The 26,764-nt window shown below is 45.6% G+C and overlaps 1 protein-coding gene across 1 annotated transcript in view; it reads right to left on the reverse strand.

Annotated features, from left to right (window-relative positions):
* Window positions 1-766: 766 nt before the first annotated feature.
* Window positions 767-26,764, reverse strand: part of RP2 (RP2 activator of ARL3 GTPase) — a 145,494-nt gene continuing 119,496 nt past the window's right edge. The window contains exon 5 of the mRNA XM_078658219.1: window positions 767-5,236. Within this exon, the coding sequence (XP_078514345.1) occupies window positions 5,153-5,236 (84 nt within the window). The 3' untranslated portion in view covers window positions 767-5,152. The remainder of the gene's footprint in view (window positions 5,237-26,764) is intronic.

Below are 26,764 nucleotides of genomic sequence, written 5' to 3' on the forward strand. Positions count from 1 at the left end.
CCCCCACATAAGAGTTTTTGCTTATGGTAACTTGGAACAGTCTTTGCTTAACTTTCATTTTCCTTGCATTCGACAGGAGCTAAAAGCTGAGGGATGCCCGTTTCCCAGAACAGTTACAAACAGCCTGTCAGAGTAAATTATCAAATGCAGCAGGGCAAAGAAACGGTGGAGCTCTTCACTAGATGTACGGTGAAAGAATCCAAGATGGTCACCTGATTCAGGGCTTGAAGCTCGCCCACTCAGTGGCTGAGATACAAACAGTTCATAGAGGACGCAGATGGACTGTAATTCTAGATGTTTTACTGTGGCTTCTAAAATTGCTGCAATTTATGTACTGAGTATTTCCAGCCTGACATTGCATGTTGAAAGCTATGAAAGCTCCAGTGCGGGGAAACATAAAAATAAATAAATAAATATATCACGCTGTGTTTTCCCTGGAACCTACAACTTACTTACCAGTTTTTATTTCCTGTAACGTGATAAATGATCAGATGGTTTGTCCATGCAAGCGAGCGATGCTTCAAATTCTTCTAACAATGTAGTGGCCCAGTTTTTACTCAGGAGTCTGAGCCTGCACTGCATATTTCAGCATTTTATCCAACAATTTAACCTGAACACAGCAGTTTACTAAAGTAATACCCGCAGATTAAATGTAAGCAGATAACACTGTATAATTGTAATACATTCACAACGTTGGCAGGCAAGGTTATAGTAAATGAATGGACCTAAAACTATGCCTGTGACAGAAACATACACAATGAAAAAATATAATCTTTAATTTTATTATGTTAATTACGAATGACATTTTAGAAAGTCAAATTATTTAACATACAAAATCTACAAATTATATTGTACAAAAGCATAAAACAAACATTAACATGGCAGCTAATGGCCGAGTGCCATCCAACATTAAACACTATACATTTTGACGGTATGATGAACCAGAAGTTGGTGTAATCAGGAACATAGAGGGTCACACATGTAAGAAATTTAGATCATATTTTAGATCATTCTTTAAACTCATTGTTTAGCCCTGGCTTATAGAGAAGAATAACCAAGTGCTTGTCATTCTACAAAATTAAAGCATGCTTGTGTTAGAAACAGTTTATTATTAGTTATGCAATCATAAGGAAAAAATGCAATAAATCCAGGACGGTGTTAACCAATTGCTTCTGAAATGTTCAGTTTACAAGTTCTTGGTGAAAAACGTACAAAAGGAGAATACAAAACTTTTTATTCACAGTAAGTTATTCTACACATACTTTGCAAAAGGGGGCTAGAAGTTAAGCTATAAAAAACTGCACAGAATGTGAAGCTTGAACATGTTACTGAGAAGTATTGAGCAGTAATATCTGCTGCAATTGGCCCTTTGGTTACCAATGCTGGTACTAGGTTAGCCTTTATCGTCCTTCTTCAGAACATGTACCCAGTTTCGGAACTAAATTGTAAGGAAATTGTGAACCATTTCAAACAATGACCACTTGACTTCTGTAATAGATGAAGGTATTTCAGACATGGGAGCTTTGCATGTGGTCTCAGTGAGACTATGTTCAACATTAATTGTCCCATGAGATACAATGATGGAGCGAATGGCTTCCAGGCAGTAACACATATTTAACACTATTAGCATACAAGAGTGAACAGTATAAAGTGTCTATAATATCACAGTCTAAAAAAAAAAACTTGGTTGGTAAAAATATGAAAATAATTGATACTTACTGCTAGTATTTTTCATTGACATATTCCAGACCAGTACAAATGTATCCTTTTTCCCTGTCTGTACCAGATCCATTTAAAAAAAATAGCTAGATAATTGTTGCTTCAATTTGTAATACATAACACTTTTCCAAATAAACATACATACATAAAAGTAGTCATAACTAAAAGCTATGTAAATGTGCAAGTCGCAAAAAGTTACAACTACCAAAATGAACATGGGTTCCTCAACTAAGTAGGTACATTGGGTATGTGCCACAGTGTATTGAGATGGTGCATACTTGAATCAGGTATGCTAACCATGGGAGATCAACCAACAGCTCTGAGCGACGAGATAAAGAAGATGCCTCCTGATCAAAAATATGGGCACGTTCTTGTAGAAAATGCCAGAGCTCTGCGATATTCCTAAATGTTAACCTCTGACACAAATGTTTCTGGATCAAGGGCCAAAGTACGTTAAAACATTCACCCGGAAGCCATTTACAAGTACCAAGAGGACCTAGCTATGATAAACTCAGTTATACAAAACTCAGAACTGCAACTGTCCTGTAAACGTTTTTGGAACAGTAAAAATTGTTGAAAATGATAAACTTGTAAACAGCAGTTGGTTTCAAACCACACCAAAATAAGGATTTGTGCAGTAGCTCACAGTCCTGCAGCAAGGAGAATTTAGTAATTAAATATCACCAAGCAAAGCTTTAATGGCATGGATCCAATGCAGATGACAAAAAACACAAGGAAAATACAATTTGGACCTCTGAATGCAACAAATATTCCAAACCCATAAACCAATAAGAGCTCTAGTAAGACCACTGATAAAAGAACTTGCAGAATCAGATCTTTGCCATATATGCAGAAAAAACAAGCAGTGCCCCTGATGATCATCAAAGCAAAGCGGAAGACCTGACAGTTTGTTTCAGCTATGTCTTTACTCAAACTTCTGATCCTATTTCACTGTTAAGAATCAATGGATCTTATGTGCAGTGAATTGAAGAAGTGAAGTCACCATCAAAATTCATCCCTGCACAAAACAAGAAAAAGTCTAAACAACGTTTCAGGGCTATCATCATATTTCCAGTTAGTGTTATTTGAAAACATTTTCAAAACCTTAAAATGCATAATCATTGACATAAAGTTCATCTTTCTGAATCCACAATCGTATCTACCAAATTAAACATATTTTGCAGTATTCTGGGACACACTTAAAATCAGGGCTAACAGATTTATGAGATTTTGTGGCTGCTGTGTTTTTTAAATAAATATCAACTAATCCATCATCTGCAGCATAAACTGCAGATTGTAGCAAAAAATTATTTCTAGTTCAAAAAGATAAAAAGTTACTAAAAAATGCATCTGCACTTGTTACCTCGCAGTCTCAATGGCTGACTAGTCCAATTTGAGTTTGCTGCTGTATTTGGGTGTCGGTACCAATGAGATGAAATCTTTGCCCAGACAGTGTTAAGATGAGTAAAATTACAAATAATGAATAATATAAAAAATGTGCTGCATTATGTCTCATATTTTGCCTTTTCTTAGTGCATCATTTAGTTAACTCTGCCACATAATTTGGTACCTCTGTGCTGCATTACTGCAGTTGCCCTGCCCATAATTCAGAAAAGAGCAATACAAAAAAAAATGTTAGATTAGGTCTCATTTCCATCATACATAAAAGGGTCCAATTAGCCTACCGTGAAAAAAACACAGGAACATATCTGACTTCACTCTTATGGTGCTGTCAAAAAGGGGAATGCATCATGTTCGGATTTCAAAACTACTATATATAAAGAGCCCTTCAACCACTGATTAAGTTTTAAGCAGGTGCTTGCACACCCATTTCCGCATCCCACCAGTGACAAACAAGAGAGAATTGCTTATCTCGGATTGTTGTAGTCACACTTAAAATTAGTAAGAACACATCAGCCGATAAACTAAGTGGATAGTAAGGTTATTCAACCACAATTTAGCAATGAAATTATTGTCCCTCAAGTAAATCCTTCACTTCAAAAATGATGGCTGATGCACTTAATGAAAAGTAGGCAGCACCACAAGTGAAAGTAATCCTTTCCAAGATATCATTAGACCAAGACACCCAGACCATATTTGCTGTTGATTCACAATGACTTGACAAATACAATTTTGCCACAAGCCATATTATGACTCATAGTAGGTCCAAAGCAACCGAATAAAAATGCAAAGGCAAGCTTGACGCCAGCACTGCACATTTATACGTTTTTGATAAATCTTCAACAATGTATTTCAAATTAGCATGCTTTAGTTCAATCTGTGGGTGTAAGTAAGTAAAATAAGTAAGACACTTGTAGAGCGCACAAATCCTGATGCGTCTTGGCACTATGTGCAGCCGAGGAGCAGAAATTAGCAGTCAGGAATAGATGGCTTCATTTCCTTGCAGGGAAGAGCCAGGTCTTTAGCATTTTCCTGAACTGAGGTCTTGAGTTCTGAAACGTTATGGAGGCTGGTAGTTCCTTCCAGAGCTTAGATGCTCTGTATGAGAGGCGTCTGCCTCCCCATCTGACTTTGTGGATGCTGGGGACCTGAACTAATCCTTTATTAGCCGATCTAAGCTTCCGATTTGGTATATATCACTGAAAAAGTGTATGACTTCTTGCTTGGTCTTTGCTGTAATTAAGAAAGCCAATTTGGGGTTTTTCAGAATTATACAAATATGAAAGCGTTGGTACAGATTTGTGAAAATTCTTTGAAAACACGAACCGTGCGTTTAAAGGAGGTTGTGAGTCCTTGTGAATTTCACAACTTTGACCAAGCATCTATAGCAGTGTTGTTTAGCAATGATTTGCAAGTGATCTCTCGGTATTAAACATACAATTCAGAATTTTCTGTAGTAAGTGCAACAGTGAAATGATAAATTTAATAACATAGCTGCCAATCTTTTCCTATGTGCTGATTACACACAAAACTGGTTCACTGAAAACCTTTTTTTAGGTTGCAACAAAACGAACAAAGCATACATTTAACATAATATAAATTTTTCTTGTCAACGCAGCTCTGTTTTGTTCTCATTATTAAAACACTGAATTTATTTAAAAAAAAATACACTTATAAATGTTGCTCTGACACACCCTAAGTTGATCCATGTAGAAAATACAAATGTACCAAAATGTTCACACAAATCCCAGTGTACCTAAAAATGATTCCAGTTAAGTGATTCGCAGTCTTCGCAGAAGCTTAGTAAACGTACATGTAGAAAATAAGCTTCCTTACAAAGATAGGCAACATTTGCAAATGCAATTTGGTTGTAAAAGCAAAAATTGCCTTTCCAGATTTCAATAACAGTAAAAAAGACAACATTTCAACGCAACACTTGCGGGGTGTGATACAATCGATAGCCGAAAAACTACATACAAAAGCTGACAAACATGAGTTAAGTAGATAATAAGGTTGTGTGTCCATGGTAGCTTCACATTCCCATCTGCATGTCTGCAAAATTATAGAAGTTATCCACATCTCCGGAAGCGGATGCCGGACTTTGAGAAACAAACACCTGTTTTAACATGAAACAAAAAGTAAGACAAGAGAACAGTGATCAATACATCACAATGAAACAACTTAAAAAATTAGCAAAATGCATGTTAAGACTCACTGATAATCACGGGGTTTAGCCTATTGCGTACCCCTCAAAGGCACAGAAAAAGTACATCATATCAATGGAGTAGCAGTGCTGTTTTTTTGACACTGAGGACCTCGATAAAGACTTATACAACTCACCCTTTTTCTGCAATTTAGCACTGCCCTGTGCAGGCATGTATGTACATTTTTCTAATCTCTCCAGTAAGCACATCTGTAACCCATTAAGCCTTAAAAAGCCATTTTCGGTCGTCCATTTCGTTTTTACTTGTTTCTGGCAGCACCAGAGGAGCTAAGACTCACTGCTTCGTTTTTGTGGGGCCATTAGAAAGTTGAGTAAAGGTAAGTCTTAGAAGGGAAAAAATGGGAGATTGCCTGTCTGAGATGAGCAAAAGCTGTCAAGTCCCTCAGCCTAAAATGAATCCATTTACTTTGGTAAGGTCCTCAGAGCAGGAGAACTGTCATCTAGCCTGCATGTCACACCGACCTTTCATGGCCAAGATTCATCCTTGAAAATCCTTCCGCATCCCCTTATCTGTACTACCAGCCTTTGTGTACAGAGCTTCAGTACTAGCCAACCTCAGCGTTAAAATTTTGATTGGTATCAACGATATTGGCAGAATCAGTATAAGCATAGATCGCTCTAGTATCAAAGGCATTATATTTACTGAAAGAGAGCCACTGTAAGAATTTTGGCAGGGCAGACCTTTATCCCCTTGGAAGGAGAATGATCCTTGGTTGGGCATTTATAGCACAATCTTTAGTACAGATCATAGAAAGACTACAGGACAAATTCCACCCACAAAAGGGATTTTCCCACACTAAGAAATTCATCATGGATACTGTTCTGACTTTCAGAAGACTGTGTAAGTTTACAGTGATTTGATGGCTGTGTATGAGAGCCTTCAAAGCTACTGACAGCAAACAATGTTTAGATTTCCTGACCTATTAAACACTACTCACAAACCTGTTCTGTTTCCATTTTCCCATGGTTACTTTTGAGCTCTGCTACTAGGCCTGTTAGCGATCCTGGACAGGAAGTAATTACGGGGTTACCTTTGTATTTGCATTAATGTAGTTAGGATCCACACACTGGAAAACAGTCACTACTTGCTTTCTTGCAGGAAAAGTAACTACCCCTGTACGATCTTTAACATATTAATTGAGATTTCTAAGGAAACAATGGAATGACCAAAGATGTTCTCACAACAAAGCCAAGATGTTGAGGTGGAATCTGTACTTTAACCATTGCAGCTCGTTTCATATTAGGCTCTGTGCTTTGCAATGGATGGGACAGCCACTCATCATATTGCCAGTACTTAAACTTGGCAAACAATCTTCACTACAAGCATCATACTTCCAAGCAGAGGTTTAGAGGAGGATTCCAACTCATTTCTTATACAGGAAAGATTTATTTGGTCTGGATGTGGACACTACATTTGTGAAATTAACGCTCAACTCCAAAACCACAAGTCCTCTTTCTCCATGTTTAAGAGGAAGAAAACCGGTGTGCTCCAGGATTGATTGTGACTCACAGATCCTTTCCTACCTAACTTATGCATATTTTAGGTTTTGCTTGTGCATGACTGGGTGGTTTGTTAATTCTAGAAAGAGCTGTATGATAGCCACCCAGCCACTTTTGGGTGTCCATGTAAATCAGACTGAAAGCCAATAAAATGTTTTTATAAACATCCAAATTCAGCAGTGTGCTCTATCAGAACCCATTATCTCCCAGGCCATATAGACAGTAACCTGCACTTGGCGGCCTTGAAATATAATACATTAAAGTAAACCTCAAACCCGCAAAGTTTGGGAAAGGCAAATATGTGTTTGCCTCCTTTGTATACCTCAATACACTTCCCACTTCAGATAAAGTAAATTGATCACTTTTGTATTAAATACGAATGAACCTGGTTAGGGATAGCCACAAGTAAAGTAGTTGCGGCAAAAGGTTCACCATAATAATGGATATTATCCAAAATCAAAAGAAGTATGAGTATTTTAATCTTGCTAGAGATATTTTCATAAACAAACAGTTCGCTCTAGAAAGATGTGCTGCACCAATATGATGTGCATGCCTAGAAACTTTACTGGATTTTGATGTCTATTTAAAATGTGGTTCTTGTTTCTGTGTACTGCATTCTTGTTTACACGTTTAAAGATTTTCCATTTCTGATTTGATTTAATGGATCTTGAATTCAAGCACTTTTGAACAGTATTGAAGCTCTTGTGGCAGATAAAGAGTTACCGTGGCAGCCCAGAGAAAGAACGACGTTGTCAGCAAAAAAGGTAGATTTTATTTTTGACTGATCCTTTAGCAATCTCTTTTGCACTAATATAGCTGCCAGTGACCTCATCAAGTCGAATAGGAGTGGAGAGAGCAGATATCTCCGACAAGTCAATCACTAAGCCACCTTGCAACAAGCACTTGCAATGTAATAGGTCTTGCATTTACGGGAGTTTGAGCAATCGGCATTGTAAATGACAATGCCTTTTATTTATGTTTTAAAACCCAAAACATAAATAAAAGGCATTGTCATTGACAATAAATACGAGACCTATTGCATTGCAAAGGCTTGTTTCAGATTTCCTTAACTTAAAATCTCTTCGGAGCCCTTGAGTTTCCAAGTTCAGTTTGCGCACAGTCTATCAATTCCAGCTTTTTTTTTTTGTAAAACAGGATTTGTAATCCTGTTTATAACATCAAAAGACAGGCCTCCAAGTCTCACAACGCCAAAAAACCTAGACTGGAATGTTCATGCATGGATTTGGGAAACCTAAGACCTCTGCTTTATGTAAGCCTTGTTAACTAATATGACCGACCCTTCCGTCTACAAATGGAGCAGAAAAAGCAACGCTTTAATTTGAGAATGCTTTTACCATTTCTTGCTTCATTTCTTTCAGACACGCGTTTCTAGTTGCAATACTATGTCACGTGATGAGTATTGTTAGGTCTCGGGACCTATAAGCTGCGAAGCAGCTTCCGGTCCGGAGATCTTATGTTGTATAGAAGGGCAGTTTAGACCCGCCTCTCAGCTCCGTTCGCTTCCATTGGCTGGCTTCCTAAACAGAGGCCAGCCATTGGAAGAGAAGGGAGCCACTTCAAACAAGCCCCGTCTTTTTCGGATTTGGGGGCGTAAGTTTTGCTGTTCTTTAGCTCGTGACGTCGTCCGTCACTCAGGAAAGCAAAACCACGCCCCCGAATCCGAAAATGGCCGTGTGTTTCTCTGAGGCATTTCCGCCTTGCCTCGGAGAAACATGGTCGTGTGGAGCGCTCCTCTCTTGTTTTTGTCCTTTGCAGACAAGAAAAGCCATGTTAAAGGTGTACGTGCAATGCAGAGCACTTCAAGCCCAAGTCTTTTCAAGGTCTCTGTTTTTTTTTCTTTAATCGCTGAAATTCCATAAGATTTGCTTCACCGCTCCATAAAGGGTACAAGCTGTGCGTGGCATTTTCGGAAAGCGTGTTCAAGGTTTCCTAACCATGAAGAAATCTCCCGTCGTTAATTTTTCCGGGTAGATTTATATCCGCTATCCTACTCGGAAACGCGTAGATGGGCACACAAATTGCGCCTCATAAAACGGGAGCGGAAGTGGGCACCCGCCAGGAGCCTGACGCAACACACGCCACCCCAAAGCTGCAGTGCTTCTCCTTAAACAATTTGTGGTTCGCCTGGCACACACTACAAACTGAGGCTTCCGAGGTCTCCCCCTGGCGGTGCCCCCTCTCCTGGCAGCGGAGGTTACCCGGGCTAGGTGATCACGAGGGTGGGTAGAGCCTTCGGTGGCTGTCGGAGCTGTGAGACTCCGGCTCAGGAGGGAGGGAAACTTTCCGCCTCATACAAAACTTTCCCGGTCCTCCCCTCTCTCAGGGTGATGTGTGCCCCTCACAAGACAGGCGTCTCTGCACCGAAGGAGTGCTCCAAGGCGCTATATCGCGGCGGGTGCAGCCGTGGGTCGGGTGATTGCGCGCCGGTCGCCTGCCAGGCTGGCACCGGTCCCGATCTGAGAACGGATTAAAGATGAGATGGGCTGCTCCGGCGAGCCAGGGCAGCCGATCCAAGAGTGACAGCGGAGATGCGACGCCTCACTCTCCCCCTTCCGGCCGCACAAGTCTGTAGAGCAGGTTCCGCTCAGAAGTCACCCTAGGCGCTATTGTGTTGCAACTGCTTTTCTCTGGTGGATGATATGAAGATTTTTCCATCGCTGGTGCACAGAACATGTCTGTCCATTTTGTGCGGAAGTCGCCAGTAGTTAACTGATGGAGCTGGTGTCTTTTTTTTGTCAGCAAAGGCGGCAGACATGGAGTCACGGCTCCTACGCGCAAACATGTGTGATCCCGGGTGATAGTTTTCCAGCCCGGGTATAATTTTCTTTCTGTACTGAAAGGATATCATATGCAATAGTGACGTGTTTTATAAAAAATTGACGGCTACCCCCGGAAGATGGTTTCATAATATGAAGATCTTGAACTGCAAAATGGTTTGACGTGAAAACAAAAGGGTGTGCGCCCCTCGATGTGTGTGGGTGCGTACTCTGATAATAAAATGCAGACAGAGCATACAGCGATATATATCAGTCCAAATGACAAATGACGCGGAGGAAAGGACAATCACTCGGGCAGTCTCAGAGACCCCCCCCCCCTGGGTTCGGCCGGACCAGGGGGTCCGGTTCGGCCCCCGCGGAGACACACACTCCCAATAACAGCGTTTTATTTTACACAATGCCGACCACCAGGGCGCTCTTTTCATCAACCCCAGAAAGGTGAAATGCTGAGCCGCACTCCTTGCATTCTGTCCTCGTGCCCTTCACATTAGAAGCGGGTTTGTTTTACAGCCGCATTCACCCGCTGAGCTGGCGTAACCACAAATATTTCTTTCTGTTGAGCGGCCTTTACGAATTTTTATTTTTCATTTTCTAAAGGTAAGAATGAAGATGCTTGTACATCCATCGCCTTGCATTCGAAGCCACATATCGCGAATGGCGGCCAGGAGGTCGTAGGAGCAGGGAAAGAAATGCAGGTGGAAGTTTATGTTTTATTATATTTGGTTCTCTCCAATGGGAGACAACGACAGTCTGAGAAACAAAAATGTCCTCTGCACTGTGCTTCCTCCCTGAAAGAAGGCGGTTACCTGCTACAGAGAACGAGGCACACGGGGAAGCAAGATGTCGACAAACAGGGCAATAGTGAAAAACATAAAAATAAAAAAACAGAACAGCCAAGCTGAATTATACTGCGTTCTCCCAGGCACCAACAAGTGTAATAATCAGTTTCAACACCACAAAGTGCCATCAAAACCAAAATAAACACATACAGAGCGGCAACAAACCACAGCCTTCGAGAGAAAATAAGAGTACATAATGAGAAACTGAAACCTCCGTGTGCCACGAAGGTAAAGATGCAACCACAGATGCTGGCGTTTGTTTATTTCATTGCATTTTCTGTATTTTTGTATGATTCAAGAGATATTTCCTTTCGCTCGCTCCTATAAAATGCGGTGGTTTTGCTGTGTTTTGTCGGCACCTCCTCTTGAAAACACAGATCGCGGGGCTGAAGCGGCGGGCGGGTTGTGGAGACCCCGGGACCCTCAGTGGGTGAATGCGCCTGCTGCAGCGCCTGGATCTGGCGCGCTGCGGGTCCGAAGCGCGAGCTTCGACTCCGCCTTTTAGCGAACATAAACTCACTGCTGCGTTTCTGACAGTCATACCAACAGCAGTGACTAGGCAATCATGTTTCTAAGGTAGCTTGGTGTATTAATGCGCCTACCGCAGAGGTTTGAATGTAACTCACGTGTGACGGGTTTGAAGAACTCCCGGGCTACGTCAGTATTTCGTCTTTTCGATGTATAATGGAAGCCCTTACGTCGGATAATACTAACAGATTTTATTAAGCAGCGCCAAGAAGCAGTTCAATGTGTACTTGCTTATAGAAATTAAATGATAAATGTAAGTTAACACCAGCGTCGGCTAAACAAAGCCGTGCCTTTCATGGCGCTATAAAAAGGCATGTATTTCTCCTCGTTGTCACGTAAAGTGTGTTCTTTTGCTGACTTCTAAATAATGAAATGGAAGATGCATAGAAATCAGAGCAGTTTTAAGGCATGGGCACCGTGGGCTCTGGCCCCGGGCCCTAGAATTTCAGGGGGCCCCTGATAGATCGGGCTCTGACATCCACACAGCCTTGCCCTGATGACCTTGAATAATTCGTAAACAGATGTTTTATAAATACCGTTTACTTTCATTGATTTTGAATGTTTATGTTTCATGCAACATCCATAAACCGTTTTTTTAAGCTCAAAACAGGGCTTGACCTCTGAGAAATGGGAGGGCATCACAGACATTATTTGCAGTAATATATGTGAGCGGCTGCTGTGTTACAATAATGAAAACACACGTCGCCATCCCTGAATATTAGATGTAAACATTTGAACACGTGTGCCTGTCCGCGGTCAGTGACCCGGTCCAAATAGGGCATGAAAGAGCTACAATGTGATACTAATTTCAACAGTGTTCGGAACAGGCCCCCCTAAATACGTCTGTCCCAGGGCCTCCAAAATCCTAAAGATATAAATGTGGGGAATCACTGCTAGCGCACCCACAACCTTTAGGGGTCGTCTCGTAGGCGGGGCCACGTCTGACCCAAATCCGAACATGATGACATAGAGCTCCACAGCGCTCGCACCGCTTCTAGGCGCTCCCAGTGCGACAAACGAGAGGATCAAAGCCGTGAGAAATAAAAAGACTCGCCCCGGATCACACAGTTTGCTGTCGGACTAACCAGGAGCAGTTCTCGGGTTCCTGGGTTCACAGTGAGGAGAGGGCAACGAAGGACAGGCAGGCAGGGAGAAGGGACCGAGGCAGGCAGGGAGAAGGGACCGGGGCAGGCAGTGAGAAGGGTCCGGGGCAGGCAGTGAGAAGGGTCCGGGGCAGGCAGTGAGAAGGGTCCGGGGCAGGCAGTGAGAAGGGTCCGGGGCAGGCAGTGAGAAGGGATGGAGGCATGCAGTGAGAAGGGACGGAGGCAGGCAGTGAGAAGGGACGGAGGCAGGCTGGGCTGAGGCAGGGAAGCAGCACGCAGGGTTCATGTGTGCAGGGAGGCTGCGCCGCTGGCAGGCAGAGATAGTGCAGGCACTAGTGTGAGGATGCAGACAGGCATGTATCGAGGCACCGGGGCTAGGATGGAGGCGCGGGTGGGCGCAGAGATGGAAGCTGGGAGGCTTGCACGGATGCAGCAGGCAGGAATCCGTGTCAGGATACAGAGAAGAAGCTGCATGCAAGGAGGCAGGAGTGCAGGGAGGCATGGATGCAGGAAAAGATGCATGCAGCTAGGAGTGCGCGGATGCATGTATGCAGGAAAAGATGCATGCAGCTAGGAGTGCAAGGAAGCATAGATGCAGGAAAAGATGCATGCAGCTACTAGGCAGGGGGCATGGATGCAGGAAAAGATACATGCAGCTAGTAGGCAGGGGGCATGGATGCAGGAAAAGATACATGCAGCTAGAAGGAAGGGGGCATGGATGCAGGAAAAGATGCATGCAGTTGCCAATAATGCCCTCTCTGCATCTTCCTGGGGTCTGAGGTGGCGGCAGCGGCTTCCCACGCAGCTCCGACATGACAATGACATCAGCGCTGTGCCGGCCCCTCCCGGGCTCCCAGACCCACCCCTCCCATGTCTCTCCCACCACACTCGCTGCCTTTACCAATGTTTCAGCAGTCACCTTTGTTTGGGAACATTTTTGGATTTTGATTCTTTCGGTTTGGGCCTCCCACATTCTATTTTATATGTGGTATAAGTTTATGCTCATTTGTCCTGACCTTTGTCCTATGTTTTTTACCCTTTACGCTCCGACCTTTGAATTTGTCTTTGATTGGTTTCTAACCAACCAATGCCATTTGCTTTCTGTTATCTGGTTCTGATTTGTGACAGGCGCCTGGTTTGTCCTAGTCGCGACCGCTCTGTGTGTGTGTGTGTGTGTGTGTGTGTGTGTGTGCGGCTCTGTGTGTGTGTGTGGGGGGCTCTGTGTGTGTGTGTGGGGGGCTCTGTGTGTGTGTGTGGGGGGCTCTGTGTGTGTGGGGGGGGGCTCTGTGTGTGTGTGGGGCCCTGTGTGTGTGGCTCACTGTGTGTGTGTGTGTGGCTCGCTGTGTGTGTGTGTGGGGGGCTCTGTGTGCGTGTGTGGGGCTCTGTGTGCGTGTGTGGGGCTCTGTGTGCGTGTGTGGGGCTCTGTGTGTGTGTGGGGGGCTCTGAGGTGTGTGGGGCTCTGTGTGTGTGTGTGTGTGCGGCTCTGTGTGTGTGTGTGTGGGGGGCTCTGTGTGTGTGTGGGTGGCTCTGTGTGTGTGTGTGGGGGGCTCTGTGTGTGGGGGGGGGGCTCTGTGTGTGTGTGGGGCTCTGTGTGTGTGTGTGGCTCTGTGTGCGTGTGTGGGGCTCTGTGTGTGTGTGGGGGGCTCTGAGGTGTGTGGGGCTCTGTGTGTGTGTGGGTCTCTGTGTGTGGGGCTGTGTGTGTGTGGGGGGGCTCTGTGTGTGGGGCTCTGTGTGTGTGTGGGGCTCTGTGTGTGTGGGGGACTCTGTGTGTGTGTGGGGCTCTGTGTGTGTGGGTCTCTGTGTGTGTGTGTGTGTGGTGCTCTGTTTGTGTGTATGTGGGGCTCTCTGTGTGTGTGTGGGGCCCTGTGTGTGTGTGTGGGGCTCTGTGTGTGTGTGGGGCTCTGTGTGTGTGTGTGGCTCGCTGTGTGTGTGTGGGGCTGCGGGTGTGTGTGTGTGTGTGTGTGCGGCTCTGTGTGTGTGTGGAGCTCTGTGGGTGTGGGTGTGTGGAGCTCTGTGTGTGTGTGGAGCTCTGTGTGTGTGTGGGCTCTGTGTGTGTGTGGCTCTGTGTGTGTGTGGCTCTGTGTGTGTGTGGGGCTCTGTGTGTGTGGGGGGCTCTGTGTGTGTGGGGGGCTCTGTGTGTGTGTGGGGCTCTGTGTGTGTGTGTGTGGCTCGATGTGTGTGGCTCGCTGTGTGTGTGTGTGTGTGGCTCGCTGTGTGTGTGTGTGTGGGGGGGGGCTCTGTGTGTGTTTGTAGGGCTCTGTGTGTGTGTGTGGGGCTCTGTGTGTGTGTGTGTGTGTGGTGCTCTGTGTGTGTGTGTGTGGGGCTCTCTGTGTGTGTGTGGGGCTCTGTGTGTGTGTGTGTGTGGGGCTCTGTGTGTGTGTGTGGGGCTCTGTGTGTGTGTGTGGCTCGCTGTGTGTGTGTGTGTGTGCGGCTCTGTGTGTGTGTGTGGAGCTCTGTGGGTGTGCGTGTGGAGCTCTGTGGGTGTGTGTGTGGAGCTCTGTGTGTGTGGAGCTCTGTGTGTGTGTGGGCTCTGTGTGTGTGTGGCTCTGTGTGTGTGTGTGGCTCTGTGTGTGTGTGGGGCTCTGTGTGTGTGTGGGGCTCTGTGTGTGTGTGGGGCTCTGTGTGTGTGGGGGGCTCTGTGTGTGTGGGGCTCTGTGTGTGTGTGTGTGGCTCGATGTGTGTGGCTCGCTGTGTGTGTGTGTGGGGGGGGGCTCTGTGTGTGTTTGTAGGGCTGTGTGTGTGTGTGGGGGGCTCTGTGTGTGTGTGTGTGTGTGGCTCTGTGTCCACGAATACTCTCTACTACTCTCTAATGCTCACCTATTGCCATTGTAAATGACAATACCATTTATTTATGTTTTTAAAAAAAAAATGTCATGAGCAATGCCAATAGCTCTACCTTTAATAATGCTGAGACCATTGCATTGTAAATGCTTGTGTTACAATTGTCCCATCAGTCAGCTTCTGAATTGTAAATATCTTTGAGTGGCTGCAAACATGAGGGCTGAACAAAGGTGCTTGACGTATGAGCATACGCTGAGCCTGTCTCACAGGTCTGACTCTTTCCCAATCCTGGGTTTTCAGCCAATAGCTCTATGCATGCCAGGACCTGCAGTGACACACTGGCAATAGAGAAATTAAAACTACAAGCCCCAGAATGCTTACTGCGGCAAGCTGAAATTCGCTCTCTTATTATGGGTCCACTAGATCCCTACATATCGAACTTTAGTGTCAAAAAAGTAATAATATAGATAGTCTGTGCTTGGTGGTATGTTTATCTTGGTACAATGTTAGTATTTTGCAAACGTTCACTTCTTTCCTCCTGGAGCTCATGGGAATCACACAATCTTTGTGCACAGAAGATCTGCGATAAATAATCCTATCAAACTTGCTTCTCCATTTATTGTATGAATGTATTGACATTTGTATAGTGCACAAACAGCTGGGAAGCAGCAGAGAAATGTACATTAAATAGAATGTTTGGTGACGACAAAAGATTATTTTTATCAAGAAGAGACTTTACGTACTTGAATTCCCCATTAACTTATACATTGTTTTGCACTTGAAGCCATAGTGAAATAAAGGGCACAAAATCACACAACGTCAGTCAAATGCGGAAGTTTGGATTATGATGCATGGTGGCAGGCTATGAACTTGGAAGCCAGCAGTACAGACCATTTGTTTTATTTCAATACAATTGTTATTGGTTGTTTTTTACAACATATAACATATAATTGTCAACGCTTTGTCGTTATAGGGTGCCAGCCCAAACTGGCTGTGTTAATGGTAGTACAGTTTCACATTATATGTGTTTGGCTGTCCCCCTATCCACTGTCCCAGTAAGAGGAGAAGGAATGAGTGAAAGGGGAGAGGATAGGATTTAAGGTAGAGAGAAAAAGAGATAGCATACCAGAAGTTTACTTTCTTCTCGTTAGCGTCTTGAACCTGTGGGGGTGTGATTTCAAGCCATTTGTTTATTTTTGTTGGTACTATTCATGGCGGTTTGTATGGGTCTAGAAGCTCGTCCAAGGACGCCCACATTCCCCTATAGGGTTGTCTCCATGGTGAGTTTCACAGGGCAGTGTTGTCAGCTCCTCTCAGATACGTCACCCAGGTGAGCCAACCCTTGAAAGTTGCCTTGGACGTGTCTTTCCATTTGGTGAGTACCATTTTAACTGCCGCTGTTAGTAGATCTAGGAGGTCTCTGTCCTGTTGTGAGTCTAAACCTGGAAAGGGTAGCAAAGTCTGCTTTTAGTGTGCATCCCAACGTTTTATTTATGAAGGTGAATATTTTCTCCCAAATGTTTTTAACTTTGGGACAGTAATAGATAAGGTGTGCCAGGTCCCCCTTTTCCTTGTCGCTGTTCCAGCACTGGTCATTTTCCCTCAGACCCAGTGTCGCCAGGCGATCCGGGGTCCAATAAGTTTTTTGTAGGAGCCAGAAGTTTGTCTATGCTAATACCGGGAAGGTTTTGTTTTGCGTGGGAGAGGTCCAGAGGAGGTGGAGTTCTTTCTCGCTGAGTGTGGATCCTAGTTGTTTCTCCCAGTATGTGATTGTTTTGTCGTTAAGTTTGGTGGAGCTGGGTCGTAGTAGTTTGTAGAGGTGTGATACTTGGTGGCCTACTCTGTTGAGATTTGCCATGTATTGTATGATTGATGGCTTGTGCTTTGTAAGTTGCGCTTTGGACAGGGCTGTTCTGATTGTAAGGAAGTTGTACAGTTCTTTGTCAGGTACATTGTGCTTTGCCTTTAGCATGCTGAAGGTGGAGGTACTTTCCCCCTCTTCCAGCTGAGCTGGGTAGGAGATTCCTAGTCTTTTCCATGTATCTATGGATAGAGGTTTCCCCCTATATTTTATCTTTGTGTTTGCCCACAGTGATTCCCACCTTGAGTGTAATTTAAGACGGGCTCTGTAAAATTTTAACGGAGGACGTCTTGTGAACCAGGAAGGGGTTGTTTACTTAAATTGTGATGCTGAGCCTACAAACCGTCTGCACCAGCCCTCCCTCCACCCCTCACCTCTCTCCACCCTCCACCCTCCTCACACTGTCGGGCAGTCTGAAAGACAGTGGTGTAACAAAACTTTAAGGGACTCGCCATATACAGTCACCCTAGCAGTCGCACGTGCAAGCATAAGGATACTTCATAGGGGTTGGTATGACAACGCTGGCAACCTGTGAATGTCCTTCTTTCAGCTTACTCCCAGACCAGATTGAAATTAATACGGGCTTTAGACCATCCCCAGTATTGTAAACACCAAAGTATGTTATGTTAGCTGGTGTCCGTATGGCGTGCAGCTTCTGCTGGTGTGACATTATGGTGATGTTGCTTTGTCCTTGTGGGAGCGAGTACACACGTGTGTGATTCGAACAGTGTGTTGCTGGAAACTTTCCTATGTAGCACTGTGCAAATTTAACTCCATGGTAGATGGATGCCGGAGATCTTTGTTTGGCAACACAACTCAGATGGATGTGAAGGGTCCCAAAGGTCACATGTGGAAAACTTCTTGAACATCCTGTGATTCTGGGCACAACACTTAATATCCTGCATTAAGTTTGACTTTTACCCCCTGCATGTTTGGCAGGTGTTCGATTTTGGTAAAAATGTTGGACGGCTGATTAGCCAGAAACCGGTCTCAGGATGCTTGTTTCCGGTCCAGGGAAGACATGGCTTGGCAGTTCAGCCTGGACTATTCCCATGAGGCACAGGGTCAGACTAATTTGCATATCACCATGTCTGAACTGGGGTGGTAGAGTGAGCTAATGAATGATGATGGATTAAACCCAGATCAGTTGACTGGGGGTGAGTGCTTCCAATGTTCAACACTCCGTCCATCATCCCCTTTGGTTGTACTTTGTTTGCCCTAAGTGGGCAGGGTATGCCCAGACGTGGGTCCCTTGCTCACTTTGCCACTGGATTAAAGCTAGCCTGGCTGATGACGGCAGATTAGCCAGAAACCGGTCCCAGGATGCTTGTTTCCTGTCCATGGAAGACATGGCTTGGCAGTTCGGCCTGGACTGTTCCCATGAGGCACAGGGTCAGACTGATTTGCATATGACCATGTCTGAACTGGGGTGGCGGAGTGAGCTAAAGAATGATGATGGATTAAATCCCAGATCAGTTGACTGAGGGTGAGTGCTTGCAATGTTCAACACTCCGTCCATTATCCCTTTGGTTTTGCGCTATTTTCTCTTACAGGTCATTGTACGGCTTTTGCCCACACATCCAACGAAAAACCTAACCAAATTTGTTGTGAAAAAAAAACACTTAATATCCCAGGGTCTTAATTTTTTTTTATGTATCCTGGTGCTCGTGTAAAACATTCCAATAGCATCAGGTCTATGGCAGAATAGGAGAGAGAGGGGAAAAACACAACCGAATGCCCCTTGGTTTGGCCCCCCTCCCAGTATTAAGGACACGCAGGGATGTGGTCCAGGGTCTTTGGGGTGAAGAGTGGATACAATTTTTTTTTTTTTTTTTTTTAAATCTTTATTTCGATCACAGATCATAAAAGACACATAGCATATATACAACTTAAAAGCTTATTAAACATGAAGTGATCCAATATTTAAAATGGTTTAAACGAATCGTAAAATAATCCAATATATTTCATTCAACTAGTCCTTCTTTCCTTATTGTTTTTTCCTTCTACACCAGTCTTTTCATCGCTCGGGTTCGGATGTACCACATTGAAGTCAAAAATTTCGATAAGGCGAAAACTAGAGTGGGAGAGAGGTCAGATTTTAAAACTCTGTAGGCTGGTTGAAAAGATCTGAAGCCCAAATTCCTAAGTAGCGGGACTAACCAGTATTTCCTACTCCTCTCGTAGCCTTTACAGAAAAAGACAGCGTGCACGTCGTCCTCCTTCTGGTAAGCACATATTGGACAAGTTGCCACATTAGAGCGAGATTGCCATGACGCTGTAAATGAAGCTAGTGGAAGGCATCCGTATCTCCATTGTAAAAATAGTTTTCTCGTTATTACAGGTGAGATTGCGTCTAGAGTGCTTTCAAGGCAATAAGAGTCTTTCACTTTCAGGAACAAGTGTGTCAAGGATCCTTCACGCGTAGCATTAATGGCTCTTGTGAGCATCAGTTCGTAATATGCTCTCACTAATGCCTTTTTTGGAATCTTTGTACAAGAGTTTGCAGGATCCGTCCATAATTCCGGGTATCCTATCTCCTCTAGCATTCCCTTGACATAGGTCATCCAAGGGATCCTATTGGCGTTCCGTAGCTCCAAAAAATCCTGAAGTTCCTCTCTATAGTTTGTGAGGTCAGGGCTACACCACAACCGCCTCCAGAAAGTTAGGGGTTTGAGTCCCAGCTCCTCTATTATTGGACGGATTCCCAGGTCTAGTCTGAGGGGGAATAGGGGGGTGCTCTGGGGAAGGGCAACAACCTGCCTCATAAATTTATTTTCTGTGGACTGTAAGTTATGTGATTGAGAGTGACCCCACAGTTCTGCCCCATATGTGACACCCGCCCGTGCTTGAATTTTGTAGATGTGCATAATTGGGGTTAGTGGGCGATAGAAAGATTTATTCGCCAGACGCATTATGCCACCCGCCAACTGTGCCAGTTTGATGGACACTTTAGTCTGGTGACTCGTCCACGTTAAATGTTCGTTTAAAGTGATCCCCAAGTATTCTATGCTGCGCACACGTTCTAGTTGAACAGAACCTATCCTTGGTGGGACTCGATTTTGCGGGTTAGGGTTTAGGATCATAAATTTAGTTTTTTGTGGGTTTATTTCTAAACCGTGTTCAGAGCAAAATTCTAAGAAACCGTCCAGGATGCGTTGAATCCCCATGGGGGATTTAGACAGCAGCAGGGTGTCGTCTGCAAACATAATTGCAGGCACCCTGCTGCCTGTCAGCTTTGGTGCATCAATATTGGCGATCCTGTTTAGGTGGGCAATCACCCCGTTCACGAAGAGGCAGAACAGGGTCGGAGCTAACACACAACCCTGTCTTACCCCTCTGCGAACGGGGAATCTTTCGGTTAACTTGCCTCCTTTGCCACATCTTACACGGGCATAATTATTGTGGTGGAGCCTCATTAGGATTGCCAATATATCACCTGGGACGTTTAGCTCCGCCATCACTTTCCACAGCCTCTTTCTGGGTACCAAATCGAAGGCGGCGCGTAGATCTACAAAGATGGTGTAGAGACTTCCGCCCTCGATTACAGCTGTTCTCCAGTAGAGGAGATTTAGTCTAAATATTTGATCTATGGTTGACACACCCTGCCTAAATCCTGCCTGGTAGGGAGATAGAATGTTCATCTCTTCTATCCATGCCTGCAATCTATTCAAAATTAGTCTACCGAAAAGTTTTTGTGAGATGTCAATGAGACTGATAGGGCGATAGTTCGCGGGAAGCAGGGGGGATCCCTTTTTAGGTTTTGCCTAGCGAAAGCTGCGCTCTGCGCAGCTTTTTCGCGCAGGCGAAATCCTGTTGAGAACTGTAGGGTGCTTTGGGTCGGCCCTCGTCATTGATTGGCTGGCTCCGTAAACGGAGCCTTGCCATTGGACGAGGGGCCTGTCCGTCAATGCCGGACCAGACACGGGGGCGTTCCTGACATTCTTTGCCTTTTGCCGACGTCACGCGACGCCGGGAACGCCCCCGAGTCTGGTCCGGCATTGCCGGCACTTCGCATCCATCGGGAAACTTCGCCGCCGCCTGCCTGAGCTAGAGACGGGCCGCCGCGCTGCCCGCGGCGACCCGGAAGTGACTAGCCGGCCGGCCAATCCTACCGCGGCCGGCCGGAAGTGCCCTCCACCCCTCCCACCCCCCCCCCAGCGCGGGGGAAGAAGGAAGACGGCAGCCCAGGAGGAGAAGAAGTATGGCGGCCCACGCGGGGCTCCCGTGGCTTGGAGGGAGCCCCGGGAGAAGCGGAGGACGTTGCCGGTCTCCCATGCTGAAGAGGGAGACCGGAGAAGTGCCCAGGGGATTGCCGCCATCGCAAGGAGCCCCCGCCAGGACGGCGGCCCAGGAGAAGAAGTATGGCGGTCCACGCGGGGCTCCAGTGGCCTGGAGGGAGCCCCGGGAGAAGCGGAGGACGTTGCCGGTCTCCCATGCCGAAGAGGGAGACCGGAGAAGTGCCCAGGAGATTGCCGCCGTCGCAAGGAGCCCCCACCAGAGTGCCCGGTAAGGCAAAACCATTGCATTCTTTTCTTTTCGGTTTGCCCGCGGCCCCCCTTCCCCGCCGCAGCCCCCCTCTCTCCCTTTCCCTCTGCCTCTCCCCTCTTCTCTTTCACCTCTCTCTGCTCTCATCTCTCTTCTGTGTCATTATTCACATTTATTTTCCTTTTCGAACTATTTCTATCTTTTGCCGTCCCAGGACTACTGTTACTTGGCGTTGTTTTTATTTTACGGCTATGGGTCAGCAATGAGCGCCTTAAAGAGGGGGAGAAACCAAGAGTGAAGAGCAGGTAAGCACATTAGGATCTGGCAACGATTTCGCACCGTTTTGTACTGTTAATATAGATACCACAGGTTTTGAGACGTGTCATGAGTTCTAACTGCTCCGATGTCACGACGGTGCATTTCAGCCAGCAGGTTGGACTTGTAGTTTAAGTGTTTAACTCGAAAGTAGGGCCTAGAAGTCCCAGCATGCCTCTTGGTGTTGGAAAAGAAAACTGGTCTTGCAGCAGGGCAGCCCTCCTCGCACATTGGCGGTAGTGCGCATTTTTGACAGCTATGTTAGGACAATAGGAAATCTTCAGGAAGTTCACCTGTATAATAGTTACGAGTTGTACACGGTGACCCCTCCAGTAGCAGTAAGAAGTATTGTATTTTAATTGTAATCGAGGCCCACAACAATGGAGCAACTTAAGGCTTTACTCAAGAAGCGAGCTTACCATACTGTCGGCGTTTAACAATGCCCTGAATACTTGCTTTTTCAAGGAGTTGTATAATAAGTCTGCTACAGACCACCTCGTGTTACCTTATACGAAGGGACTGGGCCTCTCTGTCCCATATACTCTACGTGCCATCATTTAACCCTATATTTGGATAAGCGATAACTGTCATTTGGACCTACTACGAAAGCATCTGATCCCCAAAGGGAAATGCATTGGCTCTTAAAGTTTAAAATAGCAGCTGTGTAACTGGAAGGCAACAACCAGGACTTTATAAATCAGGGTAATAAATCAACACGTTTGATAATACTCACAAATATCATTACTTGAATATCAGCCTGGATGATTAATAAACAAGAATCAATGATTAATACAAAGTAATCGTAATTACAATTCTTAATATATTACACATTTTCCTCAAGTATAATCTCGTATCATTCCAACCACTAAACATACATACTAAAATATCAGTGCTATTCCATAGTTCAAGCAATTAGTCTTGTACATCATGATTCCACTGTACATTCATAAGCACAATAAATGCTTTAATTCTATCACTTATAAAATACTTGTCAGCTGTGTGTGGGGGGCTCTGTGTGGCTGTGTGTGTGGGGGGCTCTGTGTGGGTGTGTGTGTGGGGGGGGGGCTCTGTGTGTGTTTGTGTGTCATTTGCGAGAGATAAAGCTAGTGGCATTGTAAATGATAATGCCATTTATTTATGTTAAAAAAAAACATAAATAAAAATAATGTCAAGAGCAATGCCAATAGCTCTAACTTTAACAAAGGCAAAACCATTGCATTGTAAATGCTTGTTAGGTTTTGCCTAGCGAAAGCTGCGCTCTGCGCAGCTTTTCGCGCAGGCGAAATCCTGTTGAGAACTGTAGGGTGCTTTGGGTCGGCCCTCGTCATTGATTGGCTGGCTCCGTAAACGGAGCCTTGCCATTGGACGAGGGGCCTGTCCGTCAATGCCGGACCAGACACGGGGGCGTTCCTGACATTCTTTGCCTTTTGCCGACGTCACGCGACGCCGGGAACGCCCCCGAGTCTGGTCCGGCATTGCCGGCACTTCGCATCCATCGGGAAACTTCGCCGCCGCCTGCCTGAGCTAGAGACGGGCCGCCGCGCTGCCCGCGGCGACCCGGAAGTGACTAGCCGGCCGGCCAATCCTACCGCGGCCGGCCGGAAGTGCCCTCCACCCCTCCCACCCCCCCCCCAGCGCGGGGGAAGAAGGAAGACGGCAGCCCAGGAGGAGAAGAAGTATGGCGGCCCACGCGGGGCTCCCGTGGCCTGGAGGGAGCCCCGGGAGAAGCGGAGGACGTTGCCGGTCTCCCATGCTGAAGAGGGAGACCGGAGAAGTGCCCAGGGGATTGCCGCCATCGCAAGGAGCCCCCGCCAGGACGGCGGCCCAGGAGAAGAAGTATGGCGGTCCACGCGGGGCTCCAGTGGCCTGGAGGGAGCCCCGGGAGAAGCGGAGGACGTTGCCGGTCTCCCATGCCGAAGAGGGAGACCGGAGAAGTGCCCAGGAGATTGCCGCCGTCGCAAGGAGCCCCCACCAGAGTGCCCGGTAAGGCAAAACCATTGCATTCTTTTCTTTTCGGTTTACCCGCGGCCCCCCTTCCCCGCCGCAGCCCCCCTCTCTCCCTTTCCCTCTGCCTCTCCCCTCTTCTCTTTCACCTCTCTCTGCTCTCATCTCTCTTCTGTGTCATTATTCACATTTATTTTCCTTTTCGAACTATTTCTATCTTTTGCCGTCCCAGGACTACTGTTACTTGGCGTTGTTTTTATTTTACGGCTATGGGTCAGCAATGAGCGCCTTAAAGAGGGGGAGAAACCAAGAGTGAAGAGCAGGTAAGCACATTAGGATCTGGCAACGATTTCGCACCGTTTTGTACTGTTAATATAGATACCACAGGTTTTGAGACGTGTCATGAGTTCTAACTGCTCCGATGTCACGACGGTGCATTTCAGCCAGCAGGTTGGACTTGTAGTTTAAGTGTTTAACTCGAAAGTAGGGCCTAGAAGTCCCAGCATGCCTCTTGGTGTTGGAAAAGAAAACTGGTCTTGCAGCAGGGCAGCCCTCCTCGCACATTGGCGGTAGTGCGCATTTTTGACAGCTATGTTAGGACAATAGGAAATCTTCAGGAAGTTCACCTGTATAATAGTTACGAGTTGTACACGGTGACCCCTCCAGTAGCAGTAAGAAGTATTGTATTTTAATTGTAATCGAGGCCCACAACAATGGAGCAACTTAAGGCTTTACTCAAGAAGCGAGCTTACCATACTGTCGGCGTTTAACAATGCCCTGAATACTTGCTTTTTCAAGGAGTTGTATAATAAGTCTGCTACAGACCACCTCGTGTTACCTTATACGAAGGGACTGGGCCTCTCTGTCCCATATACTCTACGTGCCATCATTTAACCCTATATTTGGATAAGCGATAACTGTCATTTGGACCTACTACGAAAGCATCTGATCCCCAAAGGGAAATGCATTGGCTCTTAAAGTTTAAAATAGCAGCTGTGTAACTGGAAGGCAACAACCAGGACTTTATAAATCAGGGTAATAAATCAACACGTTTGATAATACTCACAAATATCATTACTTGAATATCAGCCTGGATGATTAATAAACAAGAATCAATGATTAATACAAAGTAATCGTAATTACAATTCTTAATATATTACACATTTTCCTCAAGTATAATCTCGTATCATTCCAACCACTAAACATACATACTAAAATATCAGTGCTATTCCATAGTTCAAACAATTAGTCTTGTACATCATGATTCCACTGTACATTCATAAGCACAATAAATGCTTTAATTCTATCACTTATAAAATACTTGTCAGCTGTGTGTGGGGGGCTCTGTGTGGCTGTGTGTGTGGGGGGCTCTGTGTGGGTGTGTGTGTGGGGGGGGGGCTCTGTGTGTGTTTGTGTGTCATTTGCGAGAGATAAAGCTAGTGGCATTGTAAATGATAATGCCATTTATTTATGTTAAAAAAAAACATAAATAAAAATAATGTCAAGAGCAATGCCAATAGCTCTAACTTTAACAAAGGCAAAACCATTGCATTGTAAATGCTTGTTATAAATTGGGACCACCTCTGCTCCCCGCCAAGTATCGGGCACCTCCATTCCCCCCAAAATTGCATTAAATATCAGTGTGAGGTATGGTGACCATATCATCGGTTCCTGTTTGAAGAGATCCCCAGGGACTCCATCGAGGCCCGGGGCTTTTCCTGCAGCTAGGTTTTTAACCACTTGGCTGCTAAGGCACCTGATGAGCTTCCATTGACTTTCCATTGAAATCAATGGAAAGTCCATGACGAGTTACCCTTGTCATTAGCGCTGAAGTGGTTAATGACCTCCCTCACCTCTTTTTCAGTGAAAGCAGCCCCGGTGGAACTAGTTGTATTTAAAATACCATCACCGTTTTGGTCTTCCCCCCCTAGCGCGTATAATGTCTCAAAGTGGTTCTGCCATGCCGATTCAGCTATGTTGGGCTCTATGGCGGAGGCTAAATCCTCCGTACCATTAGCTACTATGCGCCAAAATCTACGAGAATCTCTAGTTGTTAGTGCCTTAGTGAGATTCTCCCAATAATTTTGGTCCCATTCAGCCCGCGCATTTGCGAGAAGGATTTTGTATGATCTTCTCCTGTCGCGGATTATTTCGCGGTTTAGGCGTCCCTTTATAGCAAGTAGCAGGAGAGTCTTAGCATCCCTACAAGCGGCATTATACCATGATGACTTAGGTATGGGGCCTGTCCTTTTCCCTACAGATGAGAACAGATCCTGTTCTAGGGTGGAAATAGTATCTGCATGTATTTGTGCGAGATAGCCTCTGGTGGTTTCATCGGAAGCTTCACTTCCTAGCTGAAAGGCTCTCTCTAGGAATGGTATTATCCTTTCGTATAGCCGGGGTATTCTGTCTGGATTATTAACCATTTTCTCCCATTTAACTTTTCTCCGATTATTTTCAAGTTGGAGACCCGCCTTGCCATTATCCGATCCATGGGAGTTAACCTCCCCCACATACAATGTGTAAGTCAGTTCCAGGGCATTGTGGTCACTGTCCGTTCTTTCAGTGACTTTAAAGTCTACTATTGCTGGCCACATAAACAGTTTAACCATAATGTAGTCCAGTCTAGACTCACTACCTGCTTTGTTGTAAGTATGGCTACTGGGAATATCTGATTTACAGCGGCCATTGCACGCCCTTATGCCTAGGTTGAGGGTAAGGGCAGTTATCTGCAGGGCCAAGGGGGTCCAGGCCCTAGGAGATGGTGCCACTGTCTCGGGGATAAACCAACAAAGGTCTTCCTCGTATGAAGGACCATCGCGTAATCCGAGCAGTGGTTCATAGTGACAATTAAAGTCACCTCCCACCACACATGCTAAATCGGTGGGAGTTCCTTCTAGGAGCACTGATAGCTCACCTATGGTCGCTGATTCTTTGTGTCTTGGTGCAGGCCTAGAATAGATGTTAATAACTAGCAACTTTGTGGAATCTGGCCACTCAAGTAGGACAGCCAGTATGTCGTCGGAGGCAGTCTCAAAATAGGAGGCTTGACATCCCAAATCTGAGGCTATCCATGTCGTGAGTCCCCCCGACGGCCTACCCTTGCCCCCCCATTTGGCGGCTTTGAAAAAGGAAGCAAAGCCCGGATAGGGTATTTCCTCACGTGCCCAAGTCTCTTGAAAGAGTAGTATGTTTTTGGAGCTGATGTAAGAACCCCACTCTGTACATGCTAATTTGCTGGCGAGACCTGCCACATTCCAGGAGAT

The sequence above is a fragment of the Lissotriton helveticus genome, chromosome 8 (assembly GCF_964261635.1).
Source record: "Lissotriton helveticus chromosome 8, aLisHel1.1, whole genome shotgun sequence".
Lineage (NCBI taxonomy): Eukaryota > Metazoa > Chordata > Amphibia > Caudata > Salamandridae > Lissotriton > Lissotriton helveticus.